An 18,443-nucleotide genomic window follows, 5' to 3' on the forward strand; every position below is an offset into this window, starting at 1 on the left:
GGTGAGGAGGGTGGGAGGGTGGGTTGTTGGGGGGGGATGGACCTAACAAGAGAGTCTCAGAGGGAATGGTCTGTGTGGAATGTAGATAAGGATGGAAATATATCTGTGGTGGTGGGGTCTGATTGTAGGTGGCAGAAATGGTGGAGGATAATGCGCTGTATCTGGAGATTAGTGGGGTACAAGGTGAGGACGGGGATGGGGGAGTAGTTAGGTCTATGCTTTTTTGCGGTTGAAGGGATGGGGTTCTTGGGTGGAGTTGGAAGAAGTGCTGGAAGTGTTGATCACATGGGAAGGGAAATTGCGATCCTTGAAGTAGGAGGCCATGTGGGATGTCCTGGAGTGGAAATGCTCTTCCTGGGAGCAGATACGGCGGACGCTGAGAAATTGGGAGTAAGGGATTGCTTTTTTACAGGAGAGTTGGGTGGGAGGAGGTGAAGTCAAGATAGCTGTGGGAGTTGGTGGGTTTGAAATAGATGTCTATGTTGAGTTGGCACCCTTGAGCTTGCCCCTTAATGATCCAATTTCAGTACAACTCAATGCATCTTGAATGATTTCTAAAAGTTCTTATAAATTACATTTACTATAATCTGTAAGCAGGTCTCTGTTCTTGGGCCTCTGTTCTTTGTAGTTTTTATAAATGACTTGGATGAGGAGGTTGAGGAGTGGGTTAGTAAATTTGCAGATGACACTAAGGTTGGAGGTGCCATTGATAGTATCGAGGCTATTGCAGGCTGCAGCGCGACATAGACAGGATACAGAGCTGGGCTGAGAAATGGCAGATGGAGGTCAACCTGGATAAATGTGAAGTGATGCATTTTGGAAGATGGAACTCAAATGCTGAATATAGGATTAAAGACAGGATTCTTGGTAGTGTGGAGGAACAGAGGAATCTTGGTGTTCAAGTACATAGATCCCTCAAAGTTGCTACCCAAGTGGATCAGGTTGTTAAGAAAACATATGGTGTTCTGGCTTTCATTAACAGGGGGATTGAGTTTAAGAGCCACGAGGTTTTGCTACAGCTCTACAAGTCCCTGGTGAGACCACACTTGGAATATTGTGTCCAGTTCTGGTTGCCCTACTATAGGAAAGATGTGGAGGCTTTGGAGAGGGTGCAAAGAAGGTTTAACAGGATGCTGCCTGGACTGGAAGACTTGCCTTACGAAGAAAGGTTGACTAAGCTCGGACTTTTCGCTCTGGAGAAAAGGAAGAGAGGTGACCTGATTGAGATATACGAGATAATGAGAGGCATGGATAGAGTCAATAGCCAGAGACTTTTCCCCAAGGCAGGATTGACTGGCACGAGGGGTCATAGTTTTAAGATATTAGGAGAAAGGTATAGAGGAGATGTTAGAGGAAGGTTCTTTATGCAGAGAGTTGTGAATGCATGGAATGCATTGCCAGCTGTGGTGGTGGAAGCAGAGTCATTAGGAACATTTAAGTGACTGCTGGACATGCACATGGAGAGCTGTGAATTGAGGGGTGCATCGGTTAAGTTATTTTATTTTAATTAGGATTAATCCTTGGCACAACATCATGGGCCAAAGGGCCTGTTCTGTGCTGTACTTTTCTATTATCACAAATGTTCTTTTCTCAAAAATTAGATTGAGCGAAAGTTGATTTACATTTCATAATGGTATGCTGATTATTAGATAAGCTCAAATGCTTCTACATATTTAGTCTAATTATGGTTTTACTGTCACAAATATCTTATTTGTCACATACTTGTAGTGAGAATACTTAACTAACAGGCCTGAAACGCTTGGCAGGAAATGGTTGGTACATTGCACTATATTGGACACCAACGTTGAACCTTTTCATATATACGTAAAGTTTTTATTCTGACCTTCTGATTAATTCAATCTTCATATTCCTGTAGCTTTACAGCGCCTCCACCATCATTAGAGTCCAGTAGTAGCTGTGGATTTCCTTTGCCTGAACATCCTGTGCCTCCAGTAGGTAATGTATATATTATTTAAAGTAGCTACTTCCAACTTGAATTAAACTTCGCTAGGAAGTAAAAACATCATTCCAGTGATCATTTACCCCAAAACCCATCTACCCGTCTAACTTAACCATTATGATGCTCCAATTTAAGTATAGCTATCATCTTCTGCCTGCTCAGCTGTTGAGACCTTCATGGATCGCCCTTTGTCTGGAACCTATCCACTGACCTTACTGTCATGAGTAACCCTGTCAGGAGCTACACTCCAGACAGTTTAGCTCTCAGCTTCTCAGCTCACAAGTCTCTTCACCATAACAAGGTAGCGATCCTTGGAGAGGCGTTAATTCTAGGGCACCTTTTCCAGCCCCCGCCCCACTGAAGTGAGCAGGTGTGGTGTAAAATTCCAAGCAGTGGAATGTGGTGAAACGGTTAAAAATTATGTCCCAATACATGTGTGAATCGGCGTTAATTCTAGGGCACCTTTTCCAGCCCCCGCCCCACTGAAGTGAGCAGGGCGGATCCTAAACAGAGCTGCTCAGTTATGGGTGCAGTTGCCTCATCCAGAAGCAAAGCGACTGAATCTGACACCTGCCGCCTGTGACTAGGGGCTTCCCACCCCCTCTGCCACTAGTTGATTGCTGCAGGAGTTTTGTTCAGGATGTAAGTAGAACTGGTACCTCTTGAGAAGATGCCTTTTAATGTGGGGTGGCTGGTGCATATACAGCCACCACACAAGCATTGGCAAATAGGATTTGAAGCCCAATGGTATGAAGACCGAGACAACAGGCGGCCATCCTCTGTTGCAGCCTTCAAAACAAATGGTAGATCGGTAAGGCCTCGGAAATCCAGCAGCTGGCAGATGCCAGTAACCCAAGAGGCTTCTTTAACGCCACCAAGGCTCTAAAGGTGGACAAAAACTGCTCAGGGATAATGAGACAATAAACATCCTCTGGAGAAAGTATTTCCAAGAACTCCTCAACCGTAATATTAATGTTAACTTGGAAATCATTAACCAATTCCTCCAGCGATCCATGTAAAGTGACATGGGAGAATCTCCCAGTGTGACCAAAGTACAAGATGCCATAAGTAGCCTAAGAAAGGAGCCACTGGCCAAAACCTGCCCAAAGGAATTAAAATAATTTACCATATGGACGGCAGGCTATTCAACCTTAATAGGTTCGTCTGCAAGGTCTCCACACCTCCAGCTTGGAGCTTCAATATGTTGATGACAATCAATACAGTTTCTATTATCAGCACACAGCAGTGCATCTTGGATGGCTTTGTCGAGGCACATAACTCCCCGGCCTTACCTTAAACACTAAAAAAGACTCTAGTACTCCATCAACCATAAACGGTCCCTCCAGGCCACCTACAATAAGGGTCAACAACCATCCCCTTGAAAATGTGGATCACTTCCCATACCTCAGCAGCTTTCTCACCTCCAAGGCCAACGTTGATAAAGAAATATGACATGTCTGTGCTGTGCCATTGGAGCCTATGCCCAACTCAGAAGAAGGGTGTGTGAAGGCCATGACCTACAGATTAGACAAAATTTGTGGGCTTTGTAGACCACTGCTATATGAAGCTGAAATGTGGATTACTTACACTAGGCACCTGAAAGAAATTCCATATTAACATCAACTGGGAGGACATGGCTACAAACCAGAATGATTGGAGAAACATCATCCAGTAGGGAGCTATATGTCATGAAAATGAACTCTGCTGCGCAACTGAACAGGCGCAAGTCATATATGGAGAAACAGAACATCAGAAACTCCCAACCCCCACCACCACAGACCACACTTAGCCCCATCAATGCTCATACTGTAATAGAGATTGTGCATTCCAAATTTGCCTCCTCAACCATCTGAAGACCCACAAATAGACACCCCTATGGAGATAATCATACTCGAGTGATCGCCGATGGACCCTAAAACTCTCTGCTATATATAAATAAAATTCACACCAAAAAGTAAAGGATGGCAGCAATATTCCAAAATACATTTGTATAGCCAGCATATCCTGTACTTCAGCCTCAGAAATGAATAATTATGTTACCATTTATGTAAATATTAGGGAAAGGAAACATAGGGAACAGGAGGCTGTTCATCTCCTTTTGGGCCATTCAATTAGATTATAACTCATCTGTGTCTCAATTCCATTTACCATCCTTGATCCATATTTCTTAATATCCTATATGGCAAAAAATGTGCTGAGCAGATTTTTCAAGATATCATTTGACCTCCAGAATCCATAGCCTTTTTGTTGTACGTGGTCTAGATTTCTACCATCCTTAAATGAAGAAGTGCTTCCTAATTTCACGCTTGAATGGCCTATATCGAAATTTAGGATTGTGCCTACTTTTTGTGGATAATTCCGACCAGAGAAATAGTTTTTTTGCATCTAAGCTAACAAATTCTTTGAAAATCTTAAACACTTTTTAAGTTATACCTTGACCTCCTAAGCAGATAGAAATCAAGCCAAATTCAATAATTTATCCTCAATGTAATATGTTAAGCCCTGTTTTGTTTTAATGAAACTGTGCTGTAGCCTCTCCCTGACCAGTACATCTGATCTGAGGTGCTACAGTGTTTACCACACACAGTAGAAGTCTTTATCCTAGTACTAAAACAGATTCAATCTTAATCCAAGGTGTTGGTATCATGCTCAAATATTAATAATTTTTTTTCTCCAGATTCATTCAGCACAATAGACATTCCAACCATGAACCAGTACCATAACTCAAAAAAAGCAGAAAATGTGACCTTTGATCTCTTACACAATCTGATACACACAGCTGATTCAAGTGAGTATTTTATTTATTTTACGAGCTGGTTTCCTGTGGTATTTGTTACTCACAATTAGTCCTTTAGTTTTCCTTATTGCTCTTGTCCATTCTGTAGACTTGTGTCTGTCCATTTGCCAAGACGTCTCTAAACCCAGCCACTCCTTCAAACCCAATTTTGGTCCTCTTACACTCTCCATCTCCTACCAAGTATAGACTCATTGATATCTAAAGCATGAAAGGAGATCATTTAGCCCATCATGCCCACACCAGTCAACAAAGATCTGACTACACTAATCCCATTTTTTATTTTTTGGCCTTAACACTGGAGACTATGGTAACACAAGTGAATGTCTAAAGATTCTTCCAAGAGTTTCTGACTAAGCCAACCTTCAGGGAGTGAGTTCCACACTTCCACTGCCCTCTGAATGAAGAAAATTCTCCTTAACTCTTCTACTAGCATTCTATCACTTACCTTAAATCTATGCGGCCTAGTTATTAACCCCTCCACTATTGGACAAAGTGCCTTATCCATGCCCTTCATTATCTTATTTGCCTCTATCAGTTTCCCTCTCAACCTTTACTGCTCGAAGGAATGCAACCCCAGTCTTTGACAAAGGGTCAGTTAGACTTAAAATGTCAGCTCTTTTCTCTCCTTACAGATGCTGCCAGACCTGCTGAGATTTTCCAGCATTTTCCCTTTTGGTCCCAGTCCTTCTTCATTCACCCAAGCAGTAAATCTCTATTTTTTCTCCAGTGCAATTCCACCCTTCTTGGCATGTGGTGACCAGAACTGCATATGGTAACACCAGCTGTAACCTAACTATGTTTTCTATAGTTTCAGCATTAACTCCTTAGTTTTGTATTCTGTGCCTTGGCTATGAAAGGTTAATATCTAATATATCTTCTTAACCATCTTACTTACCTACCTTGCTACCGTCAGGCATTTCTGGATATCCACATTAGGATCACTTTGCTCTTTTAGAGTCCTATCATTCCTACTGTAACCTCTTGCCTTGTCAGCCCTGCGCCTAAAAATGCATTACTTTACATTTTAATAGGTTGAATTTCATTTGCTAATGCTCTGACAAACTGACCAGTCCATTTGCAGTTATGGTTATCCTTTTCTCTATTTATCACATTACCAATTTTTGGTCTTCCATGAACTTCTTAACCATACCCCTACACTTAAGTCCAAATCATTAATTACACTACAAACAGCACGGGCCATAAAGGAACTTCTTAAAAACTTTGCTAAAGTACATGTAAATCACATCAAATACATTACCCTCACCAACAGTCTGAGTTACCTCACCAAACAATTCAAGCAAGTTTGTAAAATTCGACCTCTCTTTGTAAAATCCATGCTAACTATCCCTGATTAATCCATGTCTCTCCAAATGCAAGAATATTCTGACCCTCATAATTCGTTCGAAGAACTTTCCCACCGTTGAAGTCAGATTGTAATTTCCTGATCTATTTCTTCCTTTTTTTTTAAATAATGGGACAACATTAGCAATCCTTCAGTACTCTGGCACCTCACCTCTGACCAGAGAGGATTTAATTTTAATCTTAAAAGCTACTACCAGGGCCCCTGTTATCTCTTCCTTTGCCTCCTCGGCAGTTCGGGGTGCATCTTATCCAGGCCTGCAGATTTCTCTACTTAACACTGCTAAATATGCTAGTTTTCTCTCTCCCTCTGTCTCTCTCTCTCTCTCTCTCTCCTCACTTTAAATTTTTCTAATATTTCACAGTCTTCTGCCTTAATGTCTATATCAGCATCATCCTTTTCCATTGTGAAGACCAGCACGAGGTATTAATTGAGGACCATACCCATGTCTTCCAATCCACATACAAATTACCTCTATGGTTGCCAATGGGCTTTACTCTTTCCCTAGTTGTTCTTTTGCTCTTTACATACTGAAAATGCCCTTCAGGGTTTCCTTTAATCTACTTTCCAATGTTTTCTCATGCACTCTTTTTCTTTACTAATTTCCTTTTTAAGTCACCCCTGCACTCATTATACTCCTCTTGGAACTCTGCCCGATTAAACCCTTGTTATCTGCCATAAGCTTCTCTTTTCTATTTAATCCTAACATATGTGTTCTTTAACATCTTGAGTTCCCTGGTCTTGATTCCACCCTTTGTCTTTATAAAAACATATGTGCCCTGTATCCTTGCTATTCTCTCATTGAATACAGTTGACAACGGAATGAGGATATGCCGCAACCCAAAGGACTAGCCACACTACCATACATCAAGAGCATTTCCAAACTGACAGCCAGACTACTGCGACCACTAGGACTCATAACAGCACACAAACCAACAGCCACTCTCAGACAACAACTCACCTGAACGAAGGACCCAATACCCAGCATGAGCAAAACCAATGTAGTGTACAAAATCCCATGCAAGGACTGCACAAGATACTACATAGGACAAACAGGAAGACAGCTAACGATCCGCATCCATGAACACCAACTAGCCACGACCAGCTATCCTTAGTAGCCACGCACGCAGATGACAAGCAACATGAATTCGACTGGGACAATACTACTATTATAGGACAAGCCAAACAGAGAACAGCCAGGGAATTCCTAGAGGCATGGCACTCATCCACAGATTCAATCAATAAGCACATCGACCTGGAACCAATATACCGAACACTGCAGCGGACACCTGGAACTGACAACCGGAAGCGGCAGATTCAAACCATTACAAATGCCGGAGGAAAGATCACAGAAGTGCTTCACAGGAGGCTCCCAAGCACTGAGGATGTCACCTAGACAGGGGACGAAACATCTGCAACACAAATTCCCAGCTTGGCGAACAGAACCACAACAACGAGCACCTGAGCTACAAATCTTCTCACAAACTTTGAAGATCACACCCTTTCTCACTACTGTAATTGATTTCTTGATCAATATTGTGATTTCTTCTCCTCTTCTAAGCCCCTCTTTATTTCATCTGAATGCTTCATAACCAGGAACATTGAACTGGAATTCTGCCCATTTTGAAGCCAAGTCTCAGTCATGGCAATGGTATGACTTGCACACAAAAAGCAGGACAAATTCAACCCAGCTAATTACCACCCCATCAGTTTACTCAACCATTGATAAAGTGATGGAAGCTTTCATCAACAGGGTGATCAAGCAGCATGTGCTCAGCAAAAACCTGCTCAGTAATGCCCGGTTTGGGTTCTGCCAGGGCCACTGAGCTCCTGACCTCATTACAACCTTGATTCAAGCATGGCAAAAGATCTGAATTCCAGAGATGAGATGAGAGTGATAGCCCTTGACATCAAGGCTGCATTTAAGGACCAATAGCATAACTAGAATCAATAGGTATTTGGGGAAAGCTATCCACTGGTTGGAATCCTAACCAGCACAAAGGAAGATGGTTGTGATTGTTGAAGGTCAGTTGTCTCAGCTCCAGACATCTCTGCAGGAGTTCCACAGGGTAGTGTCCTAGGCTCAACCACCTTCAGTTGCTTTATAAGTGACCTTTCCTCCATCATAAGGCCAGCACTAGGGACGTTCATTGTGCAATCATCAATGTTCAGCATTATTTGTGACTCCTCAGACACTGAAGCAGTCCGTGTTCAAATGCAATAAGACCAAGACAATATCCAGTAGCAAATAACATTCATGCCACCCAAATGCCATGTCAAGACGATCTCTAACAAGAGGCAATATAGCCACAGCCTCCTGACAGCCAATGGTGTTACCAACTTTGAAACGGCCACTATCAACATCCCGGGGATTACATTGACCAGAAATTGAAGGGCGCCACAGTGGTTCAGTGGTTAGCACTGCTGCCTCACCTCACCAGGGACCCAAGTTCAATTCAAGCCTTGGGTGACAGTCTGTGTGGAGTTTGCACATTCGCCTCGTGTCTGCGTGCATTTCCTCTGGGTTCCACGGTTTCCTCCCACAATCCAAAGGTGTGTAGGTTAGGTGAATTGGCCATGCTATATTGTCCATACTGTTCAGAGATGTGCATATTAGGTGCATTAGTCAGGGGTAAATGTATTCAGGGGTAAATGTAATTAGTCAGGGGCTGGGTGGGTTACTGTTCGGAGGTTTGGTGTGGACTTGTTGGGCCGAATGGCCTGTTGCCACACTATAGGGATTCTGTGATGATGATGATGAGAAATTCAGAAAGTAGGCATATTGCAGAAAGTAACTCACCTCCTGACTCCCCAAAACCCATCCACCACCTACAATGCACAAGTCAGGAATGTGATGGAATACTTCCCACTTGCCTGGATGAGTGTAGCTCCAACAACAAGAAGCTTGACACTATCGAAGACAAAGCAGCCGTTTCATTGGCATCAAATCTACATGCGTCTACTCTTCCACCACCGATGCTCAGTAGCAGTAGTGGGTATTATCAGTGAGATTCACCACAGAAATTAACCAAAGATCCTTAGACAGCACCTTCCAAACCCACAACCAGTACCATCTAGAAAGACAAGGGCAGCAAATACATGGGAACACCACCACCTGCAAGTTCAAGTCCAGGTCACTCATCATCCTGACTTAGAAAATATCGCCATTTCTTTAGTGTCACTGGGTCAAAATCCTGGATTTCCCTTCCTCAGGGAATTGCGGTTCAACCTACAGTATATGGTGAGGGCGTGGGAATCAGAGCTACACATCTGAGAGTGGGGTAGTTGTAGATGGGGCAGTGACAAGATGTAGCGAATCTATTAGGAAGGTTTCTCATGTGATGAAACAAAGGGATCGGTTAAAGTGTGTCTGCTTTAACTCAAGGAGTGTCAGAAGTAAGAGCGATGAACTTAGAGAATGGATCAGTATTTGGGGCTATGATGTTGTGGCCATAACAGAGATGTGGGTTTCACAGGAGCAGAAATAGTTGCCAGATGTTCCAGTGTTTAGAACATTTAAAAAGAACAGGGAGGGTGGAAAAAGAGGAGAGGGTGTAGCATTGCTAATTAGAGAGTGCATTACAGCTACAGAAACGAAGGCTGTTCAGGAAGGTTTGTCTACTGAGTCAGTATGGGTAGAAGTTAGGAACAACAAGGGAGCAGCCACTTCATTGGGAGTTTTCTACAGACCCCCTAATAGCAGTAGAGAGATTGAAGAACTGATAGGACAGCAGATTTTGGAAAAATGTAGATGTAGCAGGGTTGTTGTTATGGGTAACTTCAACTTTCCCAATATTGACTGGAACCTCCTTAGTGCAGATGGTTTGGATGGAGCCATTTTTGTCAGGTGTGTTCAGGAGGGTTTCCTTATTCAGTATGTAGATAAGCCGACGAGGGGAGATGTCATTTTGGATTTGGTGCTCGGCAATGAGCCGGGATAGGTGTCAGATCTCGCGGTGGGAGAACACTTTGGTGACAGTGACCATACCTGCCTCACATTTACCATAACCTTGGGGAGGGAAAGGAGCAGTTTAAGGAGCAGTTGTTGGGAGTGATGCACGAATTTGTCCCTCTGAGACAGATAAGAAGGGGTAAGATTTAGGAGCTTTGGATGACGAGAACAGAGGAGCTTCTCGTCCAAAGGGAGAAGGCAGCTTACGTAAGGTGGAGGAAAAAGGATCTAGTACAGCTTTAGAGGATTACAGGCTTACTAGAAAAGAGCTCAGAAATGGACTGAGGAGAGCCAGGAGGAGGCACGAGAAAGGCTTGGCAGGAAGGATTAGGGAGAACCCAAAGGCATTTTACTCATACGTGAGGAATAAGAGAATGATCAGGGAGAAGGTGGGGCCGATCAGGGATAGCGTAGGGAACTTGTGCGTGGAGTCTGAGCAGGTAGGGGAAGCCTTAAATTAGTTTTTTGCTTTGCATTTCACGAAGGAAAGGAACCTTTGTGTGAATGAGAACTTTGAGGAGCTGGGATACAGGCTTAAACGGATCAAGATTGATGAAGTTGATGTCCTGGAAATTTTGGCAAATATTAAAATTGATAAGTCCCCAAGGCCAGACCAGATTTGTCTTAGGTTGCTCTGGGAAGCGAGAAAGGAGGTTGCTAAGCTGTTGGCCAAGATCTTTGCTTCCTCACTCTCCATGGGAGTCGTACTGGAGGATTGGAAGGAGGTGAATGTTGTTCCTCTTTTCAAGAAAGGTAATAGGGAAATCCCTGGCAATTACAGACAAGTCAGTCTTACGTCTGTGGTCAGCGAGGTTTTGGAAAGAATTCTGTGGGATAGAATTTATGACTATTTGGCAAAGCATAGCGTGATTAAAGGCAGTCAGCATGGCTTTGTGAGGGCAGGTCATGCCTAACTAATCTTATTGAGTTCCTTGAGAAGGTGACAAGACAGGTCGACGAAGTTCAAGCAGTGGATGTGGTGTATTTGGACTTCAGCAAGGCATTTGATGAGTTTCCCATTGGTAGATCATTCATAAAGTCAGGAGATATGGGATATAGGGAGATTTGGCTATCTGGATTCAGAATTGGTTGGCTTGCAGAAGGCAGAGAGTGGTTGTAGGTGGAAAGTATTCTGCCTGGAGGTCAGTGTTGAGTGGTGTCCTGCAGGACTCTGTTCTTGGGCCTTTGCTCGTTGTAGTTTTTATAAATGACTTGGATGAGCAGATTGAGGGGTGAGTTAATAAATATGCCGATGACACAAAGATTGGAGGTGCCATTGATAGTATCGAGGGCTATTGCAGGCTACAGCGCAACATAGACAGGATGCAGAGCTGGGCTGAGAAATGGCAGATTGAGTTTAACCTGGATAAATGCAAAGTGATGCATTTTGGAAGGTTGAACTTCATTTTGGAACTCGAATGCTGAATATAGGATTAAAGACAGAATTCTTGGCAGTGTGGAGGAACAGGGTGATTTGGGTGTGGAAGTACATAGATCCCTCAAAGTTGCCACACAAGTGGATTGGGTTATGAAGAAAGCATATGGTGTTTTGACTTTCATTAACAGGGGAATAGAGTTTAAGAGCCGTGAGGTTTTGCTGCAGATCTATAAGTCCCTGGTGAGGCAATACTTGAAATATAGAGCTGGGCTGAGAAATGGCAGATTGAGTTTAACCTGGATAAATGCAAAGTGATGCATTTTGGAAGGTTGAACTTGAATGCTGAATATAGGATCAAAGTTCAACAGTGAGCTGTGTGGAAACTCTCTCTCTCCTTCTAACTTCAACCTGTAAGCATGTGTTCCATTTGTACTGATTTTTAAAGCGGTTTGCTTATTGGGACTGTTGTATATATATGGGACACACAATTAAGTCTAGTTTAGATAGTCTCAGTTCTGTAAGGGTTCCTTATTCTGTTCTTTGTGTGTCATTGTATAACTTTGTGAATAAATATTTGTCTGTTTTAAAATATAGTAGTCAACTTAGCTTCCTCACTCCAGATAATTTTCAATATACACTTACCGAAACAAATTGCAAAGTTATGGTCAGGGCTGCCTGCTTAAGAATGTTTTGAGTGAACAAAAGAACAAAAAACAAAGAACAAAGAAAACTTACAGCTCAGGAACAGGCCCTTCGGCCCTCCAAGCCTGAGCTGATCCAAATCCACTGTCGAAACCTATCACCGAATTCCTAAGCATCTCTATCCCTCTGCTCGCCACCTACTCGTGCATCTGTCCAGACACACCTTAAATTAATCTACCGTGCCTGCCTCTACTACTTCTGCTGGCAACACGTTCCAGGCACCTGCCGCCCTCTGTGTAAAGTACTTGTCGCATGTATCTCTCGTAAACGTTTCACTTCTCACCTTGAAACCGTTACCTCTCATTATTGAATCCTTCACCTTGTGAACAAGCTTATCTCTATCTACCCTGTCTACATCCTTCATGATTTTGTAGACCTCAATCAGGTCCCCGCTCAATCTCCTTTTTTCCAGTGTAAACAATGGGCGGTACGGTGGCACAGTGGTTAGCACTGCTGCCTCACAGCGCCAGAGACCCGGGTTCAATTCCCGCCTCAGGCCACTGACTGCGTGGAGTTTGCACGTTCTCCCCGTGTCTGCGTGGGTTTCCTCCGGGTACTCCGGTTTCCTCCCACAGTCCAAAGATGTGCAGGGTCAGGTGAATTGGCCATACTAAATTGCCCGTAGTGTTAGGTATGGGTGGGTTTCGCTTCGGCGGGTCGGTGTGGACTTGTTGGGACGAAGGGCCTGTTTCCACACTGTAATGTAATGTAATCTAATCCTAACCTACTCAACCTCTCTTCATAGCTAGCACCTTCCATACCAAGCAACACTCTCATAAACCTTCTCTGCACCCTCTCCAAGCATCCACATCCTTTTGGTAATGTGGTGACCAGAATTGTACACCGTATTCTAAATGCAGCCGAACCAACATTGTGTACAATCTTAACATCACCTGTCAGCTCTTATACTCAATACCCCATCCGATGAAGGCAAGCATACCATATGCCATCTTGACCACTCTATCCACCTGTACAGCAACCTTCAGGGTAAAATAGACCTGAACTCCCAGATCTGTCTGCTCATCAATTTTTTCCAAGGCTCTTGCATTCACTGTATAATTCCCTCTAGAATTAGACTTCCCAAATGCATCACCTCACATTTGCCTGGATTGAAGTCCATCTGCTACTTCTCCACCTAACTCTCCAGTCTATCTATATTCTCCTGTATTCATTAACACTCCCCTATGCTTTCTGTTACTCTACCAATCTTCATGTCATCTGCACACTTGCTGATCATACCAACAGTGCCCTCTTCCAGATCGTTTATATATATCACAAACAACAGTGGCCTCAGCACTGACCCCTGTGGAACACCATTGGTCACCTTTCTCCATTTCAAGAAACTCCCTTCAACTACTACTCTCTGTCTCCTGTTGCTCAACCAGATCTTTATCCACCTAGCTAGAACACCTTGCACACCATGTGACTTTACTTTCTCCATTAGTTTACCATGGGGAACCTTATCAAATGCCTTACTAAAGTCCATGTGTGTGACATCAATAGACCTTCTTTCATCTATCAACTTGGTCACTTCCTCAAAGAACTCTAGTAAGTTGGTAAGGCATGATCTCCCCTGCACAAAACCATGTTGCCTATCACTGATAAGCCCATTATTTTCCAAATATAAGTAGATCCTATCCCTCAGAACCTTCCCCAGCGACTTTCCCCACCACTGACGTCAGGCTCACTGGTCTGTAGTTACCCAGAATATCCCTACTATCTTTCTTGTACAGGGGGACAACATGAGCAATCCTCCAGTCCTCTGGCACCTCACCTGTGTTTAAGGATGCCACAAAGATATCTGTCAGTGCCCCGACTATTTCCTCTCTCGCCTCCTTCATCAACCTGGGATAGATCCCATCGGTCCTGGGGATTTGTCCACCTTAATAACCTCCAGCCTACCCAACACATCTTCCCTCCTTATGTCAACGTGATCCAGATTATTCAAACTTCTATCTCTAATCTCAACATTCATCATGTCCTTCTCCTCAGTGAACACTGATGCAAAGTAATCATTCAGAATCTCACCCATTGTCTCAAGTTCGACACACAGCCTTCCTTCCTTACCTTTTAGTGCATCAATTCTTTCTCTAGTTACCTGCTTACTTCTTATATAAGAATAAAAGGCTTTGGGATTCTCCTTAATTCTGCTCACTAAAGCTATTTCATGACCCCTTTTAGTCCGCTTGGTTCCTCGTTTAAGACTGGTCCTATTCTCCCGATATTCCTTCAGGGCCCATTCTGTTCTTAGCTGCCTGGACCGAATGTATGCTTCCCTTTTCCTCTTGGTTAGTCGTATGATTTCTCCTGCCATCTGTGGTTCACCAATCTTGCCTTTCCTATCCTTTGCTTTCATCGGGACATGCGTATCCTGCACTATCATTAACCTATCTTGGAAAGCCTCCCACATATCAAATGTGGACTTCCCTTCAAATAGCTGTGTCCAATCCACATTTCCCAGCTCCTACCTAATTTTGATGTAATTTGCCTTGGCTCAGTTTAGTACTCTTCCCTTAGGACCACTCTCATCTTTGTCTACGAGTATTCTAAAACTTACAGAATTGTAGCCACTGTTCCCAAAGAAATCCCCCACCTCCCCCTGGAGTTGTCTGACCTTGTCCATAACAAGACCTTATGATGGAGAACAGGTAATTAATGAAGCAGCTGGAGATGGCTGGGCCTAAGACACTACCCTGAGGAACTCCTGCAGATATGTTCTGCAGCTAACATGTTTGACTTCCAACAATCCCAACAATCTTCCTTTGAGCTATGAATGACTCCAGCCAGTGTTGGGTTTTCTCCCTGATTCCCATTGAGTTGAACTTCACTCGGGCTTCTCGATGCTACATTTGGTCTATCACTGCTTTGATGTTAAGGACAGTCACTGACATCTCAACATTTGAAGTTTGCTCTTTTGTCCATGTTTGGATCAAGGCTGCAATGAAGTCAGAGGTCGTATAGCCCTGGCAAAATCCAACTTGTCATCGCTGAGCAAGTAATTTCTGTGTTAATGTCACTTGATATTAATGTCAACAACATCTTCCATCATTTTGGTGACATTTTAGAATAGGCAGACATAGACAGCAATTGGCAGGATATTGTCCTGACTTCAGTGAACACGACATTCTACATTGTCAAATGAAGATTCAAGTGATATCATTGTATTGGGACAGCTTGATTAGTGATGAACTGGTCAGCTACTTTTAGAGAACATTTTTTTAGCTGAGAATGGCTTTCTTTATTCCCATGTTGTTACTACCAATGCTGGGCTATTATCAGCACCTATAGCTTTTGCAGTATCCACTGCCTTCAGCTGTTTCTTGGTATCGTGTATAGTCAACTTAATTATTGCGGACTGGTATATGTTTTGCTGATGACTCAAGGGGAGATGGAGATGAATCAACAACTTAGTACTTGCATCTAAAGATGGATGCATATCCTTCGGTCTTGTGTTTTGCATTGATTTGCTGGATTCCCGTAGCAATAAAATATTTGTGGAGCTTTCTCCTCTTGTTGGTTGCCTAATTTAATCATGTAAGGATTTTTAAAGTTATGCATATTTCTGTGAGAGCAGGCACATTAGGGAGCACATTTTAAAGGTTTTATATCAAAAATGTTAATTTATTAAGGAACTGACTGGTTACACCAGTGAAGCAATTAACTTTTTTAGATTCCCTACAATGTGGAAACAGACCCTTTGGACCAAACAGTCCATACTGACCCTCCAAAGAGTAATCCACCCAGACCCATTTCCCTCACACCAATGCACCTAACACTACAGGCAATTTAGCATGGCCAATTTACCTGACCTGCACATCTTTGGACTGTGGGAGGAAACCGGAGCACCCGGAGGCAACCCACGCAGATACGGGGAGAATGTGCAAACTCCACACAGACAGTTGCCCAAGGCTGGAATTGAAACTGGGACCCTGGTGCCGTGAGGCAGCTGTGCTAACCACTGAGCCACCGTGCTCTTGTTCTGTATTGTTTTTTTTCACACATAGTTGGAGGGCTGGACTCGATAAATGCTTATTTTTTTATGATAAATCCATTGTATCATAATATTGCAGAATGGCTAGAGCATATTGTTTCATTTGCCAATCACTTTAAATTAGTGTCCTCTTTTTCTCAGCTCTTCTTCAATGTGAATAACATACCATTATCTAATCTGTCTGCACACTTCACAATGTTGAGCTCCCAACCTGTCCTCTACCTTCACTGTCCATCTCTCAGCTTGGGATAATTCTCCTAAAATTGTCACTGCACCAGAGGACCACACTTAATTTTATGCAGGGATGCATTTTCAAGGAAGTAAAAGAACAAACAATTGCAATCTATTGTGCTGCCTTAAAAGCTGATACAATGAAGATTTTAATACTTAGAATGTACAGAAAGTTTTATCAGAAACTTAAACTGTGGGCTAACCAGCTTAATTTCTGTAGGAGTGCTTAGTTTCTTTTTAACACATTCTAGACCTGGTATTTTAACATTTTTATTAAATTTAATGTGGATCTGATAGATTTTTTATATTTTCTGTAGTTGCAAATGGACAAGGCGTTAAAGAGAAGAATTTTGTGAACGGGGTAACACAGGAACAGCTTCACAGTTACGACAAGGATGTCAGAAATGCAGAGGTAGTACTCCAGTCTGTTCTGTGATTAATTGTTAATTTCAAGTCTATGCAGGAGACAACAACTTCTCCATATACTGGACAAGCACCCATTCACTTATTCATAGCAATGAACCAGAGAGACAGGATTAGCTAGAGTCCCTTATAGAAGGTGTCAAAACAGAGCACTTGGGTAATAGTGACAGGATCGGATAGAATCAGCATGGATTTACAAAAGAACAAAGAAAATTTTCAGCCCAGGAACAGACCCTTCGGTCCTCCAAAAGTGAGCCGATCCAAATCTACTGTCTAAACCTGTTGCCCAATTCCTAAGCATCTGTATCCCTCTGCTCCCCACTTACTCATGCATCTGTCTAGACGCATCTTAAATGAATCTACCATGCCTGCCTCTACTATTTCTGCTGGCAATACATTCCAGACACTTACCGCCCTCTGTGTAAAGTACTTGTCGCGTGTATCCCTCTTAAACTTTTCACCTCTCACCTTGAAAGTGTGACCTCTCGTAATTGAATCCTTCACCCTGGAAAAGGCTTATCTCTATCTATCCTGTCTATACCCTTCATGATTTTTTAGACCTCAATCAGGTTCTCCCCTCAATCTCCTTTTTTTTATTGAAAACAATCCTAACCTTCTCAACCTCTCTTTATAGCTAGCACCTTCCATACCAGGCAACATCCTCGTAAACCTTCTCTGCACCCTCTCCAAAGCATCCACATCCTTTTGGTAATGTGGCGACTAAAACTGCACACAGTATTCTAAATGCGGCCGAACCAACATTGTGTACAATTTTAACATGACCTACCAGCTCTTATAGCTGAAGAAGGGCTTATGCCCGAAATGTCGATTCTCCTGTTCCTTGGATGCTGCCTGACCTGCTGCGCTTTTCCAGCAACACATTTTCAGCTACCAGCTCTTATACTCAATATCCCGTCTGATGAAGGCAAACATACCATATGCCTTCTTGACCACTCTATCCACCTGTGCAGCAACCTTCAGGATACATTGGACCTAAACTCCCAGATCTCTCTGCTCATCAACTTTTCCAAAGGCTCTTCTGTTCACTGTATAATTCGCTCGAGAATTAGACTTCCCAAAATGCATCACCTCACATTTGCCTGGATTGAACTCCATCTGCCACTTTTCTACCCAACTCTCCAGTGTATCTATATTCTCCTGTATTAGACAATAAACAATAGACAATAGGTGCAGGAGTAGGCCATTCAGCCCTTCGAGCCTGCACCGCCATTCAATATAATCATGGCTGATCATTCCTAATCAGTATCCTCTTCCTGTCTTATCTCCATAACCCTTGATTCCACTATCTTTGAGAGCTCTATCCAACTCTTTCTTAAATGAATCCAGAGAGTGGGCCTCTGGGACAGAGCATTCCACACAGCCACCACTCTCTGGGTGAAGAAGTTTCTCCTGAGCTCTGTCCTAAATGGTCTACCCAGTATTTTTAAGCTGTGACTTCTGGTTCGGCACTCACCCATCAGTGGAAATATGTTTCCTACTGCCTTAGTGTCCAATCCTTTCTTATACGTCTCAATCAGATCCCCTCTCAGTCTTCGAAACTCAAGGGTATACAAGCCCAGTCGCTTCAGTCTTTCAATGTAAGGTAATCCTGCCATTCCAGGAATTGACCTCATGAATCTACGCTGTAC

General features: G+C 43.0%; 1 protein-coding gene across 2 annotated transcripts in view; it reads left to right on the top strand.

Annotated features, from left to right (window-relative positions):
* The window catches only part of LOC122561890, a 255,316-nt gene that overhangs the window by 216,502 nt on the left and 20,371 nt on the right, over positions 1 to 18,443 (top strand). For both annotated transcript variants that reach the window (XM_043714223.1, XM_043714224.1), the window contains exons 16-18: positions 1,877 to 1,956; positions 4,638 to 4,748; positions 16,689 to 16,783. In XM_043714223.1, the coding sequence (XP_043570158.1) occupies positions 1,877 to 1,956; positions 4,638 to 4,748; positions 16,689 to 16,783 (286 nt within the window). The remainder of the gene's footprint in view (positions 1 to 1,876; positions 1,957 to 4,637; positions 4,749 to 16,688; positions 16,784 to 18,443) is intronic.

Source organism: Chiloscyllium plagiosum, chromosome 23, assembly GCF_004010195.1.
Source record: "Chiloscyllium plagiosum isolate BGI_BamShark_2017 chromosome 23, ASM401019v2, whole genome shotgun sequence".
NCBI classification, from domain to species: Eukaryota; Metazoa; Chordata; class Chondrichthyes; order Orectolobiformes; family Hemiscylliidae; genus Chiloscyllium; species Chiloscyllium plagiosum.